The 20262-nt window shown below is 39.0% G+C and overlaps 1 protein-coding gene across 1 annotated transcript; it reads right to left on the reverse strand.

Moving 5' to 3' along the window:
• Positions 1 to 7578: 7578 nt before the first annotated feature.
• Positions 7579 to 14005, reverse strand: LOC143414754 (uncharacterized). Its single transcript, XM_076879591.1, has 5 exons — positions 13857 to 14005; positions 13613 to 13716; positions 13374 to 13518; positions 12785 to 12908; positions 7579 to 7670 (listed from the first exon to the last, which is right to left on the reverse strand). Exons 2-5 carry the CDS (start codon positions 13690 to 13692, stop codon positions 7579 to 7581), a joined length of 441 nt encoding a protein of 146 aa, XP_076735706.1. The 5' UTR covers positions 13693 to 13716; positions 13857 to 14005.
• Between the last annotated feature and the right edge of the window lie 6257 nt (positions 14006 to 20262).

Consider the following 20262-nt stretch of genomic DNA (forward strand, 5'->3'; position numbering starts at 1 on the left):
AAGGACATCAGAGAACAATGAATCCTTTGGAACATTCCAAGTCACACAGTCGTGACCTGCACATACGATTCTTGCAACAGGTGTCAAACCAACAGTGACACCTGTTGCAAAGACCAAGGAACTGATCGTGGACTTCAGGAAGACCAGGAAACACTTGACCCCTGTTTCAATCCAGGGGGTCAGTGTTGACATTGTGGAGGACTATAAATACCTTGGAGTACACATTGACAATAAACTGGACTGGGCTAAAAACACCACAGCACTTTACAGGAAGGGCCAGAGTCGTCTCTATTTTTTGAGGCGACTGAGGTCCTTCAACATCTGCCAGAAAATGCTGAGGATTTTCTATGAGTCTGTGGTGGCCAGTGCGATCCTCTATGCTGTTGCATGCTGGGGGAGCAGGCTGAGGGTCGCAGATGCCAACAGACTTAATAAACTGATCCGTAAGGCCAGCAATGTTGTGGGGATGGAGCTGGACTCCCTCAAGGTGGTGTCGGAGAGGCGGATGCTGTCCAAGATAAAGACAATGTTGGATAACACCTCCCACCCACTCCATGACATGTTGGTCAGTCACAGGAGCTCGTTCAGTGAGAGACTGAGATTACCGAAAAGCACCACTGAACGACACAGGAAATCATTCCTGCCTGTGGCCATCTCCCTGTACAACGCATCCACTTAACACACTGTTTGCTGCTACAACTACACATGTTTCTTTTCCAAATATTTATTTATAAGTGACTTATGTATGTATGTATGTATATATATGTATATATTGTACTATTCTTAGTTAGCGTATTGTCTGTCTTGTCTTAATGTTGGTTTAAAATGGAGCACTGTAACAAAAAATAATTTCCCCCAGGGATCAATAAAGTATTCTGATTCTGATTCTGATACTTGAAAGCCAACACTGTTCAAAGTTCTCAAATACTCTCCTTCTTTGCTAAAACATTCAGATTACAACTATACAAGCAAACAAAGCACTTGCTTGGTATCTCAAAATCATTTAGTTAAAACTAAATCCGTTGAATATGTTTTTACTGCAATTTAATTGTTATAGTTAGTTAAAACTGCAACAATTATTCATGAAAGTGGTCACATGGTTAGGATGAACTTCTTCAGTAAGAAAACTATGCCGGTAATTAGTCATAGGTGAACTTCAACCTACAGCTGCATCTGTAACTACAATTTCACAACATATTTAATGGAAGGGACTGCAAATTACTTAAAACACAGCCAAAAATCTGAACTATTATTTTTAATTGTGATGTCCAATGCCAATTGCGTAACGGTCCTCATTGAATTTATACATTAGGACATCTTTCCCTAAAACAGTAAGAGTGATGTATGCACAGGGCATTGTTGCTCTGTTTCCATATCTGGAAGACCCATATTCACAACATGGATATGTAAGTAAAGGGGTCCTTGCAACACATAATTGCCCACAGAAATGTTGATAGCATCGTCAGTCTGCTGGTATTTAATTATATAGGAACATAACTATGATCCAGAGAGGGGTCTAGGATACCTTGCGAAGGGTTAACTGATGGCACGGCCATAGCTGGACTGGCCATCGGCCATTTGCTCAGTGGCCCTGATGATTTTCTTTTTTTTTTTTTTTTGTAATGGTATAAACAATGAAAGGTGTTGGATTGGCCAGATGCTGGCCAGTGTGTAAAAATAACTCAGTTGTTTGGTGGTGGCATCGCGGAGCTTCCACAGATTCAGTAAAATGAACAAGTGGTGGAGGCCAGCAGGTGGAGGAGGGAGATCGGAGGCAGGACGAGGAGAGACCTGAGGCGGCCGCCGGTCCGAGTGTCAGGTGAACTGAACTTCAGGTAAGAAGTTATGACCTGCAGTCTGGCTGGGTCAGATATAAACCAAGTTTAGGTGTAGTTTTCTCTCTTGTTTGTTTATCGCCCACTTTGCACCAGAAAGAGAAAACCGCCGGATGTCGCGCTAAACAACAGCAGCACTTTGAAGCTTTATCAGCTGTTGTTAGAATTTATTTAATATTAATTTCTAGTATCAACTGATGTTTGCTGGAGCCTCAGCTGTAAACCTACTGGTCACGATATCGGTTTGGATATGTGGTGAGAGGGAAACATGAAGATGAAACCAGGAGATGTCCTTACTAAATCATCAGAGCTGAACAGGTGATGGAGAAACAGGTTTACCCTTTAGGTGACATGAATGAGTTGAAGGGAAGTTATCAACTGTTACTGAGAGACAAATAACACCAATATCATTTTCTAAGTAGCTGACAGCTGGTAACTGTGAAGGGGCGGCTCTAGCAAAGTTTTGCCAGGTGGGCAGGTAGGGCATTAACATGGAAAGGGGGGCACAAAGAAATACTTTATTTTCATTTAAAATGTCTGGCTGTTATTAAATAATTATCTGAAGCTTACAACCAAAGTTTTTATCTGATGTAAAATGAATAGAAATCATACATATACCAACAAGACTGTACATCACTGTCACAACAGCTTTTGTTTTCATTCAAAGGCTATATGGCTTTAATACCTGGTGGGCCGGTTTAGTCAAAATGCCCGGGTCGATTTTTTTGTCCCAGTCCAGCCCTGGGCACGACATGCAGTGAATTAATCTGAGAAGGTGCATCAAAAAATAAATGGCCGCGCCAGCGGTGCACATCGCAAATCAGACACATTAGTTGTGCCTCTTCTTAATGACGGTATCTTAACTAACAACCCCAACTACCAGATTCAACTTGTAATTGGCTAAAAATAACTTAGCCTACTGGTAAGAGGGATGTTGTTAGCTTTCCACATTCCGACACTTCAAAAGCTTCAGGAGCTGTCTGCTCAACACAGCATCAGCACCACGGAGATACACGGATACATCTGTAGACTCGAGACACAATGCATTTTTGGGACTTTCAGGTGTTTGGACCAATGTTTTATCTTCTGATCAAACCAGAAATCTTTAATGAGCAGCTGGATTTGTCTCGCATTAACTGGCTGAGTTAATGCCAGTTAATGCAACATCGAAGCAGCTGGAATCCACAGCTGTGCGTGTTCATGGAGCTGCATTTTCACCTGCTGGACATCACTACCTGACAAGTTTAACTGTCTTCAGAACATTGCAGAGACCTTATTGACAGTATTTGGCTCTACATATCTGTGTGAGCAGATTTTCTCTCACATGAGTCCTCAGGTAGCCGTCTGAATGCTGGACACTGGGAGACCTGTGTGTCTCAGTGGGAGACCAGAGATCACATTAACATGTGTATCTCTGAATTAACAAACATGCCATATTGGCCCAGTTTATTTTTCTTATCATTGTTGTGAGGAGACCATAAATAGACATTTGCATTTTATGTTGTACAGTTCATTTGCTGTTATGGATAAAAGTGTCTTTTTTTTGTTTCAAATAAAGCTGATAACTATTCGCTGATAGCTGCCAACATCTGCGAACAAATATAATTCTATAAAGTGGTTCTATATAGTGTGTAACTGTTAATATAGAGCATTATTAAATTTATTGCTAATGCAATCATATGGCACACTGACCTCTGAGGAAATTTTAGAAAGGTAGCCGACCCCAGATTTAGACTGATGTAATTTGTAGGCAGGAGTCAAAAAATTGTTTTTTCTTAAGTTGTTGGGCTAGGGCATGGTCGATCCAGACCCCTCACCCCAGATGCAGCGTTATCAGAGGAGGATGTGAAAGCAGCTATTGCTGTTTTGAGAGACTCAAAATAAGACACTATCTGTGGGAACATGAAAGCTACCTTAATTTATCGTCATTCAGTGGTCAGTGATGAAAAGAATGCAGCAAATGTCTTAGTCTTCCCACAGTTTGTGGACACACCAGGACTAGTAAGTCATCCTAATTTGTTGAATGACTGAAATATATCATGCAGCCTGCAGTGTCACTCATCACTCCCCTCTATGTATTGTATTTTTGCATTACAGATAGAACAAGATTTCAGACTCCTGTTTGGTGAGGTCACTGCCAACAAATGCTTGGAGAGGTGGCCCATCGATTTCAAAGCAAAGGTTGTAAAGGAAAGCCATGGACTTCTACCCACACTGAAAAAAATGTTTTTTTGGCCCTGTAATTATTATTTCAATTAGCTATATAAATTTTACAAAAAAATACAAATTCAGTGCTATTACTTTAAAATAGCAGTTTTTCTTGTAGTGCATTACTTGAGGATTGTTTGTAATTATGTGTCCTCAGTTTTGTATGTAAATTGAATCATTCGATCCAAGTAATATTCACTAAACCAATTGGCTTAATTAGTTGACATTTCCAAGTAAAATGTAATGGAGTGACATCAGTGAATATGGCCACCTTCTCTGCATTCAGAGCATGACGTCAAAGCCCCTCCCCACATTTGAGCGGTCTTTCTTCAGACATACCATGGTCCACATTTCGACGGTTGGCAGACTTGACGGAAACGGGAAGAAGTGGAACCATGAATGTAATAAGCGGAACAAACTTTGTACGTTCCTGTTGGCTCACCTACTTAAGTCAGTTTCTCCGCACTGAAAGCAGCTGCACTAGCAAATAGTGTATTTTCCTGCTAGACTTGCTGACTAACTTTCCTGGCAGGAGGTATGTCCATAATTTCCCACAGCACTTTACAGCTTAGATGGCCACCCAAACAACACACGCCTGCTGCCTTAACTAACGTCTTTATGAATAAAACGACCACGGTTGCTGCACCGCTGCCATGAGGTGTATTTTGAAAAAAAAATTTCACTCGATTTCACTCAAGTCTTCATATTGACCTGTTTTAAATTTGACACCGAGCTGACATATGTAAAAAAAATAAAAATAAATTAATATCATTGTGCATCCTTGAGTTAGTAGAAATTAGTTGAAAAGCATATAAATAACCTTTTTTTTTTTTTTTTTTACAGAACATAGGACCTTCTGACTGCTAATTTGAACTCCACAAGGTAAGATCAAATTAGTAACGATTAGGTTTAACTTGTCACATAATTTCTTTGTGTGGCAGTTTGGTTTAATTTTGAGATGGTCAATTTGTCTGTTTAAGGTGCCACAACATGAGATGGATGTGTAAGATATGTAGCTTTGAGTCAGAGAAGAGGTTGGGATTGTTAAAACACTACAGACTAAAGCATGGAAATGGTGGTCGCAGCCAGTCAGTCCCTTGTCTTCACACTGATTGCCCTTGCTCGTTTAAAACATTTAATGCCCTTAAGACCCATTTGTCTTGACACCATGTGAAGATGGTCACACAAAGTGGACCTCTTTCATTTACTTGTCTACTTTGCTGCTCTGTTTTTTTTTAATTCAGAGAAGCAGTATTTTGAGCATCTTAACAACCACTTAAGGAAGTTTGAAGTAGTTGCATGTGTCTTCAAAAACTGCAACTTCAGTACAAATATTTATTCCACCTTTGCTACACATAGACACAGAAAACACCAGTCACACACCCTTGAGGATTTTAAAACTGAAGTATTAAAAAGCAAACCCAATGAACCCATGTTTGCTCAGGATGAGACCTGTGTGGAAGAGAGCTTAGAGCTTTGGGATGGGGAACCACAGGAGTTGTCTCAAGATATAAAAGAGAAATTTGGCCATCTATTTTTAAAGTTAGAAAGCATGTTCAATGTCCCAAACAAATGCATTGATGAAATAGTAGATGAGCTTCAGTTTATATCCACCTCTGCATCTGGTCCACTTTTAAGAGATGTGGTGGTGTCCACCTTGAAAAGCCATAATTGTGATCTGGATCCAGCCATTATCTCAGATTTAGTGAAAAATCTTTGTGAGACACACCCTATAAGTACTGCCTTGGAAGAAGAACACATACTTGATAATTAAAAAAAAGGGCAAAACCTTCCAGTATGTCCCAATATTGCCCTCCTTGGTGCAGGTCCTAAGTAAGTCTTTTCAAGAAAACACATTTGAAGGTGAAAAAAAAAACTGAATATGACTTTAAGTACCAGACATTTCGTGATGGATCTCACTATCAAAACAACAAGTTTTTCTCTGTAGAGGAGAACAGAGTGAGTCTCATCCTGTACGTTGATGACTTTGAGGTATGTAATCCTATTGGGACATCTCGAAAAAAGCACAAAGTCACAGCTGTCTATTGGGTGTTGGGAAACATTCCGGTGCAGTTACGTTCCACATTGACATCAATCTATCTTGCAATTCTGTGTAATTCTCATTCCTGCTAACTTTTCGACTCAAAAATCAGTAGGGGGCAACGCACATGAAAATTGGTGCTTATTACGTCTTTTGCCTCTGATTATAGGTTTAAAAGTACCCCAACAAGAGCCTGTATGGCAGATGCTGATGACACTGAAAGACATTGTGGACCTTGTCATGTTTCGAGCCCACACTGAAGAAAGCATTTGCTATCTTGACAGCATCATTTCAGAACACCGAAGCAGATTCCTTGATGTTTTCCCCCAACATAAGCTCATTCCCAAGCACCATTTCCTTGAGCACTATCCTCAGCTCATTCGGGAATTTGGCCCCCTAGCTGCCCTCTGGACAATGAGATTCGAGGCCAAACACAGTTTTTTCAAGAAGGTGGTCAGACACACTGGTTGTTTCAGGAATATTTTGCTGTCCCTTGCAAATAAGCACCAGCTCATGGTTGCATATCATCAATCACATTCTGTCAAACCATCACTTGCAGTCACAAAAACAACAGAGGTCTCTTTAGATGTGCTTAAGGATGATCTAAAAGACCTGGTGAAATGCAGATTCCCTGCTGTTACAGCTGTGTATGTTGCCAATAATGTGTGCAGTTTAGGCACCAACTATGCAGTGGGAATGTTGTTGTGTTGTGGTTCCACTGCAGGACTGCCTGACTTTTCTGAAGTGTTACAGATAATGGTGATTTGTAACAAACTGACTTTTTTCGTGAGACAACAAAATACATGGTACAATGAACACCTGAGGAGTTATGAGCTGGAGAACACAGGGAGTGTGCCGTTACTTGAGCAAAGAGACCTTAAAGATTTTTATCCTTTGGCTTCATACACCCTTGCAGGAAGACGCCTGACAACTTTAAAGCACCACATTTGCCTATACTTTTGAAATGTGAGGAGAGAAGCTTGTGAATAAATGTCTGTGTATTTCTCTTCTCTGTTGTTGCAGCTTCTTCCTGTTGATATGGCACCCTCAGCGAAACTGCGGATAATTTTTGGGGAGGATGATGTCCACAAACTACTTTTACCTGCAGGCATCCCAAGCACACTTCAGGACCTCAATGATGTTCTTCAAGAGACATTTGATATTACAGGACCATTCACTATTATGTACCAGGACATGGATTTCGACGGTCAGTTCTTCACTTTGACCTCGATTGAGGAAGTACAAGATAAAGCTAACCTCAAAGTAGTAAAAACTGAATCAGTAATCTTGAGTCTCACTACTGTGGACATGTCAGAAGTCGAATCTCCAGTTCCACTATCTACCGGAGCAAGCTCCTCCTAATCTGTATGCGACACAATCCTGTTGTCCTCCCCAGATGAGAGTGGACCATCCTACAGGTTTAAGCCATGGCCATTTAAGTTTGAAATACTTCTCTTATGATATAGACCTTGCACTGGAAGCAGGAAAGCAAGCTTATGAAAATGATGGCACACAGCGAACGTTGTTGTCCAGATTGGACGGGTACACCACCAAACTCCTGGAGATATTTCGAAGGAAGGGCGGGACTGCAGGGACCAAAATAAAACCAATGTTGGACTCACTGAATAAGGTAAAATTTTAAATTATTTTTATTACATAATCTAATGGAAAAGATGAGGTCATACACACTGAGAATGTATCACTCTTATTTAAAGGACAAGTTTGTTATTTTAAACTTAAAGCTTTGTTTTCAGATTGTTTATGATGAAATCGAACGATTTTGATTGAAATTTGGACACATGCTGCTGGCCCGAGCTTTTTTGGTTTCTGTGGTAGCACACCCCCACCTCCACAATGGCTTCATACAAAGACGTGAAACTCACTGAGTGGTCAGGGGTGTTCACTGATATGTTCACACACAAATCGCTGCAAAAATGCTTTCCAACAGGTGTTTTACCATTTGTTGTAAAACTGTGGACCTTTTTTTTCAAACGCCTCACACCTGTACATTCTTCCGCCGAGAGCTTGAATAATAGAATAGAATAGCGGCGGACTAATACCGTACATCACAGCACATCTAATACAAGTCAATGGAGTTAGACAAAAACTACAATAAAAACCAGTTGGAAAGTATCTTTTGCAGCGATTTTTTGTGTGAACATATCAGTGAACACTCCTGACCACTCGGTGAGATTCACGTCTTTGTAAATGACAGTTTTATGCGTTTTAAGAAGGATTGTTCCAGTGCACCTATGAAGCCATTGTGGAGGTGGGGGTGTGCTACCACAGAAACCAAAAAAGCTCGGGCCAGCAGCATGTGTCCAAATTTCAATCAAAATCATTCGATTTCATCATAAACTGAAAACAGGGCTTTAAGTGTAAAATACTGAACTTGTCCTTTAATCTGATCAGTGTCTGTGTTGGCTGAAACTGTTCTCTTGATCCTGACACTGTGGCCACAATTAACAATTTATGCACATGATTGTCTCTACAAGTGTATACAAACCTGTCTATGGGCAGAAATCTGTGCCATCAGAAACTGAAATTGAATAAGTTAAATTTGAATTTGAATTGCTCAGATTGAATCTGAATTGTAACTTGAATAAATGCTTTTGAAAACGGAATTTGAATTAGTCTAATTTGAAATTGAATTTATGGTTTGAAAATGATCATCACTAAATTGAAATTGAATTTTATATTTTGAAAATGAATTCGTTTGCTTTGAAACTGCATTTTATCCTTTAAAAATTCAGCTCTCGAATAATTTCAGTTTCACTTCTCACCATTCAGTTTCAGTTCTACAATTCAATTTCAGTTCCAAAATTCAGTTTTTTGGAACTTACATCCGGTTCCGGTTCTTGCGTAATCGCGCGCAGAGTAATCGAACTTCGTTTTACTAGCGGACCGCAAGTGGCAATCTACGACATCTTGAGCTGGAGCTGGAGCTGGAGTAATTCTCCTGAAGACATTCGTGATGTCAAATGACCAGTTGAGAAACGCTCAGGTTGGTAATAAATGTATTACATGTATAAGAACAAGCGTCATGTTAACAAATAATACCCGTACAGTAACGTTTATGTGTGTTGTAGCTGTTAGCTAAAAACGCTAATTTAGCGTAGATTGCCCTGGGTTCAGCGTTGACAAACAAATATGAAAGACAGCTTTCAATAGAATCCCAAAGTTGTCATCTTGTAGCCCTCCGGAGTCCTCCACACTTGCAGAGGCCCCTACAGTAGGATGAAGGAAAATTTACAGGCTAGTTTCAGGTGTGAGGAAGTTGCAGGTTTCCTGAAAAGCACTATTAATTAATTAAAGTGCTTGAAATCCATGAAACTGTGCTTATTATTGTTAAATTCTTGTGGATTTAAAATGTGAAGGCAACGTTGATGGTTTGTAATGGCCTTAAGTGACACTTATTATTAACAGTTATCTTAATACTAAATGACGTTGTATTGCATTTCCTTTTTCAGAATATATTCGTGCAGGAGTGCTTGTCCAGATTTAGGCAAAGGCTGGAGTATGTCCTCAACAACGACCCTCTTGACCTTGATTTTCTGGAGTACATTGTGACCCAAGAGAGGACTTTCATGAATGCACTGGAGAATGCTGACCTTCCTGCTGATGTCTGCGAAGCTATAGAAGAAGTGAGCAGCTTGTTACACCAGCGAAACAACCCTCCCCCCTTCAACTCTGTGGTACAGATTATTGGTCCTTATGGGCGTTTTAGGCTTCAGGTCACAGAGAATCACCTCCAAAGTCTTCTTCAGCTTGGTCTACCTGCCACATGTGTAGCAGACCTTCTTGGTGTCTCAAGACGTACCATGTACAGGAGAATGCAGGAGTACAACATGTCAGTTAGGAGTCTTTACTCTACCCTATCTAATGACGCTCTTGATGCCAAAGTGAGAGACATTAAATCCAGACTACCTCATGCTGGATATCAGATTGTCAAGGGTTACCTTCAAGCTGCGGGCCACCGTGTACAGTGGAACAGACTAAAGGCATCAATGCACAGAGTTGATACAGAGGGCATCTTAACAAGAATGTCAACTTTGGGCTGTGTGGTTCGGCGAAAGTACTCTGTTCAAGGCCCACATTTCCTACAGCACATTGACACCAATCATAAATTAATTAGGTTTGTTTTGGCATAGAAAATTAAATGACTAACATAATTCTGAATAATTTTATCCATCAGATGCTTTATGCTTTGCTTGTCTTTTCTTCACCAGATACAACATAGTGATATTTGGCGGCATAGATGGCTACTCTAGGAAGGTAAGTTGAATACCCAAATACAGCACATATTATTAAATCCACAAAGACTTTCTCACATCTTGTTATCTTTTCTCTCTCCGCTTATGTAATTATACAGCTCACATATTTTGATCATATTGTGTATTATGACAGTTTGCACACTCTTGTCACATGTCCTCCTATAAACATTTTGTATATATGTATGAATTTTTAATGTGGTGGTGTTAATCAATTTTCCCCCGGTTTAGATTATGTACCTTAATGCTGCATGTAACAACACAGCCAGCACTGCACTTGATTTTTTTCTGGACGGAGTTAGAAGATTTGGATGGCCTTACAAGTGAGTAATTCTTCGTTAAATTTATTCTGGAGTTTGTCTCATGATTTGTGTTTGCCATGTTTAACCATGAAATGATCAGGATTTCAGTGCTGTATATAAATTTGCAAGTGTGTCAATCATGTATTTGAATAATTTTTTAGTGTATTTTGTTGTTTCAATACTTATTTTTAAAATCTTATATGGTACAGAGTGAGAGCTGACCAAGGAGTTGAAAATGTCAAGATTGCTGAAATGATGTTCACTGTGAGAGGCACAGGATGTGGAAGCTTCATAAGTGGAAAAAGCGTGCACAACCAGAGGTAATGCTTGTAAGATCTTAAATGGCATAACATTGTTATTTCATCATGATTGACTCCAGCTGAATTGCTGTTTGGCTGTCCTTTGTTAGTTTTTGATTGACCTTTCAGACCTTTTCTGTATTTTTTTTCAAATGTAGAATTGAGCGCCTATGGAGGGACGTTTGGACAGGGGTGACACACATTTATTATGATGTACTACACAGCTTGGAGGAAGATGGATTTCTTAACATCTCAGATAGTCTTCATCTCTTCTGTGCCCATTATACCTTCCTCCCAAGACTCAAGGGAGATTTGGCCAAGTTTTCTGCTGGCTGGAATGATCATTCCATCAGGACAGAGCATAGCCTTTCACCAAACCAGCTGTGGGAACTTGGGATGCTGCAGCACCCCATCAGAGAGCCACAGAGAAGAAAATTTGGCAGTTGAGTATTAATGGCAATGTTTTGGTTTTATTGAGTGCTATATGTAGATTTTTAAAATCATTTACATATGCGCTGCTTTATTTCAGGAAATCCAAATTGAGAGCATTGATTGGGAGAGTGCAGGGCTATCCCATCATAACAACCCAGGTGTTTTGGTGCCAGAAATTGAATGTCCACTGAATGCTGAAGATATTGAATCTCTACGCCTTTCCATAGATCCTCTTGTGCCTTCATGTAGTTTTGGAAGAGACATTTACCTGACCACACTCTCACATGCTCTTCACCTACATCACCATCCATGAAAGTTGCAGCTTGGCCCATCAGAGTAAAATTATAAGAACATGTTATTTTACAAACTGCTAGTGATAGTTTTTCTTTTAAATAATCCCTTTTTCTAAGAAGAATAAGAACCTCTCCTTGTTTTAATGGTAATTTTCATTTTCTTACTTTCTGTTACACTCATGAACCCAAATAGATACTCACAAGCTGACACAGTCAAATGGAGGAGGGAATGAGATCAGCAAGGACTATATTGACAAAAACTTTTTTTTAATAATAATTTCAATGGCAATAAACAGAATGCTTAAACTGTAAAACAATAATAAAAAAAAACATCAAGCAACACGCAACGATTTCTTTGTTTTACTAACATTTCATGGAACAATCAAGATGTCTGGCTGGCTGATTATGCTCCTAAATATGAAGAAATGCCTGACCATAGTGGAACGCGTTTGTCATCACATGCTTGAACTCTTCATAAGTTTGCATATGCTGAACAGGTAGCTTGACTGTATTACTACATGCTGTCACGGTTGGGTAGCAAACTTCATGAGCGCCATACTGAATATGGCATGAGTGGCTGAACTGCACAGAGACTTTGAAGTTCATCTTCTCATCTGGCAGGACAGGAATGTGGCCTTGTCCTGTGAGCCACTGCAAGAATGAACTTGGGGAAAGGATGACTGGACGGTCACTGGTCTCAGGCTCTTCACCTTTTTTAAAAAAAGACAAAGCAGTCATTTAGATAAAATATTAGATACTGTTTACCTGTAACTTCACAAACACAACTTAAAAACTTAATTACTGACAAAGAGTGAACAAGCACTCATAGTGTAATCTACAGCTGTGGCCAAAGGTTTACAGAATAAGAATTGTTTTCACACATTTTGCTGCTTTTGTTTTTTAATATCTTTTTGTAAAACGTTTTCTGAAGTGTACTCCAGAAACGTCGGACAAAAAGATCTAAAAACACTAAAGCAGCAAACTCCATGAAAACCAAGACTGGCCATTCTCTAAAAGTTTAGCCATTCCTTACATAAAATCATGATTCCAAGTTTAACACAGAAAGACAAAATACATTGACAGTAAACTACATGTGCACTTACGTGATTCCAGCGCTTGCAAGAAGTCCTGTAGATGGTTCATAATCCTCATTTCCACCTGTTCTTTGTTGGAGCCCTTCTCGCTGAACTCAGGATGGCATGTTGCAAAAACAAAGTCAGCATCAGCCTGGTAAGAAAGACAAAGAAAATTGTGACTTTATCTGAATCAAGACTTAATTGTAATTGAGATCAAGGACCTATTATTTTGTCTTTATTCTAAGTAATTGTATTCTTTTGTCACGCATAAAGACAGGGACATAAAACGTCTGTCTCATGCTGCTTGCTAGTTCTTCTCATTTAATCTTATAACTTTGTATAGATCAAGTCTCTTTATAACTCTGTAGGTTACATGTAAATAATCCTTGTTAAAAGGGATTTTTTCATTGCTCCTGATGCCTTGTGTTTGCTCTAAACGGTTCAGGAATATTAAGCAACTTAAGACAATTTTGAATATTCTTTTTCCAGTGCCACCATTAATTACATTTTCTACTATAGGACTTGAAGTATATACTGTAAAGTAAAGATAAAGAGCACTTTGAACTGCTATTCACAATTACAAGTGTTATCCCTACTAAAGTCAACATTTACTCACCTTAACTTCCACCCCTGGGACAAACAGCGATTGGCACATGTTTTGGTACTGCTTCAGTAGATCAGTAAGACCATAAAGGTTGAGCCCATCACGTAGCTGGGAGAGGAGAGGCACCAACCGAAGTGTGGCGTGAAGAACAACAGCACTGAAATGCAGAAAGGAAGAAAAAGTCGCATGCTGCTAAATGAAAAAATAAAAAAAAAAGTTTTTTTGGGGGGGAAACAGTAAAACAGTTTTACCGAACAATTTCTTCTTTCTTTTCGACATTAACAGGTCCATGATAGCCACAACTCAAAATTTCATCAGTGAGTTCTGTCATTTTATCTTCTGTTGCCGAATCAACCTTAAAGGACACAAACATACACATTAACATGACCAATTCCAGAGTCCTATAATTTGCAAATAACATAAGGGATGGTAAAATCTGTGCTAAACATGTAATTCAAAACACTGTAGAGCAGTGAAACCTTTAAGACTTCATACCTGGGAGATAACAGAAGTGTAATGATCATCACAGACATCCTCTTTCCTAATGTTCTCAATCTGCAGCTGTCCACTACACAAGTACTGGTAACACCAGTCTTTGAGGCAGCAGGGTGGTGGCCCACCTTGCGCCAGACTAACTGCCCAAATTTCACCAGCACTACTGTGAGAGGAGAAGAGATAAATAACATCAATCAGGTAATTTCCAATGCGTGTGTGTGTACACACAACTGCGGACCCCAATGCATGTGAGAAAGGCCTACCGGAAGTTTCCTAGATCGAGATACAGCAATGAATATTTGGGAGCCTTCCCAGTCTGGTCACCCTCAAATAGCCGTTGCTCCAAGCCTGCAACCATTTCTTTTAACACAAATAGTTAGTCCGGTTAAGTAGCCATTTTCACTCCTATCAATTTAGATCACATTTTAAATACGAGTACCTGTGAGGAATTCTTTCCGTAATGCCCCTGTATCAATTCCTGCCTCTCCGATGAATGTGACCCTCAGCTGATTTGTAGGCAATGCCTTTTTTTGCCTCTTCCACTGTGCAAGTCCCCGCTCCACCATATTGGATCTTGAGACAGTGATACGGAATTCTTCCTCTGTATTCACAGCAGTACTTATGGCCTGCAGGATTTCATCCAGGCTAATGGAGAAAAACTCGCAATTACAAACATGATACTGGAAACCATGTTGTGTGTATTCATGTGTATTCGTTAATGTCTTTTAGGTTTTCAAACTGAATTGTGTCACCACTAGCAGTATGTGACTTTGACCTAACAGAAGAAGAAAATGCAGTGGACAGGCTAAGCCTTTAGGTAGCTGGATTCCTTTACACAAAGGGTACTTGGCAGAAATTGTTTGAAAACCACTGTACAGAGCATTGAAGAAAGACTACTGATGTGTACAAACCTAGAAATGCCCATCCTTTGTTGTGAAGGTAGGTTTGCATTGCTGTAATGAAAAAATGCCAGAGTAAAAACAACATCACTTGACCTCAAACATGTACTGTACAAAAGCAACAAATAAAACAATACCTTTACAACTTAAAAACTTAAAAGAGAACTTCTTCAACCGTGTTGTAATAACTTCTGTAAGACTTAAACAATTAAAAATGTTATGGCAAGAATGACAAAACCTAATGCAAAAAAAAAAAATAAATTATAAGGATCAAAACCAAAGTATAACATACATGGCACAATCACTAACAAAGCATAAAATGCTGTCTATCAAAATATAAATTAATAGGTGGAAAGCAAAAGGCTTGTAGGGAAATTCTCAAACATACGTTGGAAGCCATATTAAAAGACTGCATTACCTCTCACAACACTCGCTTGCATGTGCCTCCACCTCATTCTGAGGAAATGTCTCACCGCAGACAGGGCACACAATCTGTAACAGGAAACAATATCAACGATAGAATCAATAATGCCTCAAAGACAGACATTAAACACGTTGCACTCAACATTACCTTTGCAGTTGAGGACAAAATAATGACATCTTCCTCCACATCCTGTCAAGACAAGCAAAGAAAGGGGAAAAAACCAGCAACTTTAAAAGAATGGAATTGTGATGTGATTCCATACATCTGATTGTTGCTTATCTGTCAACTTTCATTACAAATACAGCTTACATGGGCTACCCACTTTAAATATAAGGAATAAATCCAACCTCTAATAATGAACCTCTTCAACTTGGCTATTGTAGGACACTTTAATCAAACTCAACTTTCTCCCCATTCAATGTAAGGCATCATATTTATGTTCCTGTCTTTGTCATGCACAGTCAAATAGATAAAGGTTAAAGGGGTACAAAACTTCACCTTTAGATGTGAGTTAAGTTGATCGTCTTCTGTATGTGGTATGGGATGTGGTGCGTCCTCTATGTCTTCATTACAAGTCTGATAAAGGAGAATAGCAAGTACAAACTTAATAAATTACCTACAGAAACACAAGCAAGTGTAGTGACATCCACAACATTGAACATGAAGCTCCTGACTGATAAAAACATTTTCAAAACACGTTTCAGTCATTACGTAGTTTTATAGGACAAAGCTACGTGTAATGTGATCTCCCAGACTCATCCATGCAACGGGACTGTACACACCTCCTGTGCATTAGTATCTGAAGGCTGACATGTTTCAACATGCAGTGCTAAGAGTTGAAGTGGGTAGCTGGTTTGACATGAGTGGCACATCGCTTTTGGCATATTGGAGAAGGAGCTAGAGTCAGGAGGCAGCGGCTGAGTGTCTAGCTCTTCCTGGATTGGAGCAATGTAAAGGATGGTCTTTCCCCCAGCACTTGCATTTTTTAGCAGTGACCCAGTATATCCACTGTCCTCAGGAGGCACCATATTTAGTTTCCGAGAACCCCATCCACCTGTCGAGAAAAGTGAGTGACTCAGTACTATTCAAAATGTGGCAGTACACATTGCAGTGCATTCATGGTCATGATATCATCAAAATTCTTCTATAACTATCAATTCAAAAGTTGGAATGGCCATTAAGAGGTTTTTTCTACCTGCTCCCTTGTAAATCAGCCAGCCCCCAGAAACACTTTCCAGTTTTGGATACAGATCTTTGAGTCTTGAACATACCTTTGAAATAAACCATCGGCCACCAAATTAATTGACTCTGAATAAAGAAAAACACTTTTTGATCGTTAACTTACAACAAATATATTTTCCTGTCAATGTGGAGCAGTACCTTACCTCATCATGACTGTAGCTGTCAGGTATCAGTGTAGACCTACGTCCCAAACCAGCTTGCAGATGGACAAATTCTTCACTGCCTTTTGGAGTAGACTGAACAAGCTTGGGTAAGAGATAAAAATTAAGTTGTATCTCTTTAACTGGTGTGAATTGGTTGGCAGGCCCTCGAAAGCACCGGCGCTTTGCTTTGTTTCCATAAAGAGCAGGAAAAGACCTGTGAAGACATGTTATAAGTTGATATAAAATAATACAATTGTACATCTGAACAAGTTATGGGTATTGAGAACTTAAATGAGTAAGTATAAGGAACAACAAGTCTGACAAAGGAACAAATACAACAAGGAACCTAGTCATTTCTGTGTGGACACTTGGTCGGCCATCTCTCCCTCTCTCCTGACTCGTTTCCTGTCTGCTAGAATGACACAATATTCAGAAGATGCATCACATAATTTTATGCTAACTAATTAATATAGTACAACAATAAAACACATGTCAAATGATTCAAAAGTCATTTGGTAATCTGTGCATGTGTTGTTTGTGTCTAGCTTCACAAAACCTGGGAGGCTCTTGGTGAGTCTGAACACTGGGCCGAACAGTGGTAGAAGTTAGTAAATTTAGCAGGTGTCTTGCTGATTTCTGAACTGTCTGCCTGTCAAACACAAGAATTGAGGAGTACGTTAAGAGTACTGTGTATTTAATCATACACTATGTAACAGAAAAGTTATATATCATATCACACCGAAGTGATCAGTAATGATCCAGACACTGATGAGTGTTGGACTAAATATACACTGTAGCTAAGGGTTTTAAGTAAGCTAAAGACTTGGGATGCTGTGTGAGACATAAGTAAACCCAAATGGCAATGGTTTTGACATTCTTTTGCACGTTTTCCTACTGTAGGGGCCTCTGCAAGTGTGGAGGACTCCGGAGGGCTACAAGATGACAACTTTGGGATTCTATTGAAAGCTGTCTTTCATATTTGTTTGTCAACGCTGAACCCAGGGCAATCTACGCTAAATTAGCGTTTTTAGCTAACAGCTACAACACGCATAAACGTTACTGTACGGGTATTATTTGTTAACATGACGCTTGTTCTTATACATGTAATACATTTATTACCAACCTGAGCGTTTCTCAACTGGTCATTTGACATCACGAATGTCTTCAGGAGAATTACTCCAGCTCCAGCTCCAGCTCAAGATGTCGTAGATTGCCACTTGCGGTCCGCTAGTAAAACGAAGTTCGATTACGCAAGAACCGGAACCGGATGTAAGTTCCAAAAAACTGAATTTTGGAACTGAAATTGAATTGTAGAACTGAAACTGAATGGTGAGAAGTGAAACTGAAATTATTCGAGAGCTGAATTTTTAAAGGATAAAATGCAGTTTCAAAGCAAACAAATTCATTTTCAAAATATAAAATTCAATTTCAATTTAGTGATGATCATTTTCAAACCATAAATTCAATTTCAAATTAGACTAATTCAAATTCCGTTTTCAAAAGCATTTATTCAAGTTACAATTCAGATTCAATCTGAGCAATTCAAATTCAAATTTAACTTATTCAATTTCAGTTTCTGATGGCACAGATTTCTGCCCATACCTGTCATCTCTCCCTTAATATGCGCTCAAAAGCAGAGAAATTTACAGAATTTTCAAGGTGACCCTCTGAGTGCAGCGAGATCCCTTCCTGTTGCCCATAGACTCCAATACAATTATTTCCCAAAATATTACTCTTGCGTGTGGGAATTCCTGTCCTTGACTGGTGAATATTGTGATAGGAGGTACTGATATGTTGCGAAAAATTCATTTGCATGTCCAGTGATGAGGCAGAAAACTTTCCTCACTGGGCAGAGACAGTTTCTGGACCCACAGATTATGACATGCACTGGACTCTTGTCTTAACACATATCGTTGAGAAATTCATGTTAAGTTGCGCACTTCACAACGTTAGAATGTAGCTGCAGGCTTACATTCTCCATGGGTAACTTTCTGTTTACATCTGTATGTGCTGTTATGTATGTATGTTACATATGTTATGTTGTGTATTTTCTGCAATAAATTTTCTTTTTGGGTTTAATAGCATCATGTCGATGGCAGAAGGGACATTATCATTCGTTGCTTAGTTGAGTATCTTGGAGAGAGTGGAGAGGAGCTGATCAAAGACCATCAGGTATCTGATGATCATAATGACTGTATTAAAATTATTGTCTAACCTTATAATCTGGTCTTCACTTGTGATGATATGTTGAAGGTCAAAGATTCTCTACACTCGTGATGTTTTTAAAAAAAGACTCAAGATTAATATTTTTAATCAGGCTTTTAACTAATTTCTTAAATCTTTATGCTCTTACCCTTTATCTTTTAAATCATATTTAATCTTTATCTTATCTGCCTTAAACTTGAACTTGCCTTATTCTGCCCCTCCTGTTATTTCTAAGGTGTGTTTTTTATAAGTTTGTTATATGGCGGGTCATAATCATTCGTTCTGTAATTAACTGTTGCAACGTGTCAGAAAATATGTTTATTCCTGATCTTGTCTGGGCAAAGCCTGCCATCTAGTGGGTTGACAGGGTCGCGCCATGTTAGAGCGCAAGCAGTGGTTTTCTCCCAGCGCTCGACAGAGAAGGTCCATTTCTCTGTGTCTCTGTAATTTCCTGCATCTGACGCCCTTGAAAAGGCATAATCTGTAAGTGTGGCAAAACGGTTTATTATTCCCACTTATTAGTACCTTGTTCAGCAAAGTAATGAGTTTCTTGTGTGTTTAGCGAGTTTGTTACATTACTAGCACAAGCTAGCTGTTAGCCCTTTGTTTAGCCTGCTAACATGAAGTATACCAGCATGTGGTGTTGGCTATATCTTTTGACATGTGTTGATACTGAGATTGTGTAGTGATTGTTTACATAAGTCAACAATATTTAATGTAATCTTTGTGTATTTGAATGGAGAGTGAATACACTGTATTCTGTTTCTGTTATTACAGTTTTACAAAAAAAAATAATAAGGATCAGTAAAGCTCCGAAGAATGCCATGCGGTCTCCTGAGTACGGTGGTCCCTAGAGACAAAGCACGTACAAACTCCAAAACACATGCAAAATACAAAACACATGCAAAATACAAAACACATGCAAAATACAAAACACATGCAAAATACAAAACACACGCAAAATACAAAGCACACGCAAAATACAAAACACATGCAAAATACAAAACACATGCAAAATACAAAACACATGCAAAATACAAAGCACATGCAAAATACAAAACATATGCAAAATACAAAACACACGCAAAATACAAAACACACGCAAAATACAAAGCACAACGGAAGTGCTCAAGGACGCTAGGGGCAGTGTTGAGCTCGATTTGCAAAATAAACGGCAAGTTTGTTGCAAACACACGGAGATGGATACCAGCGGAAAACACCAGCAAGGATAGACCAACCACGCCTCATAATAAATGTAATGTGCAAACTGTTGTTAGTTTGATTGTTGTTGTTTTTTTATTACTATGAACGCTTGGTTTATGCTTTGCTCATGGAGAACTGGTTTAAAAAAATGGATAAAAGTATGAAAACGTCATGTTTTAGCGATTTCTGTCCTTTGCTAAACATAAAAAGTAGCATGCTGTGCCGTTTATATACATATATAGAATGAAAGTTAAGATAAAATATGTAATCTTATTTTAATATTTTGCTCT

The sequence above is a fragment of the Maylandia zebra genome, linkage group LG22 (genome assembly GCF_041146795.1).
Source record: "Maylandia zebra isolate NMK-2024a linkage group LG22, Mzebra_GT3a, whole genome shotgun sequence".
NCBI lineage: Eukaryota > Metazoa > Chordata > Actinopteri > Cichliformes > Cichlidae > Maylandia > Maylandia zebra.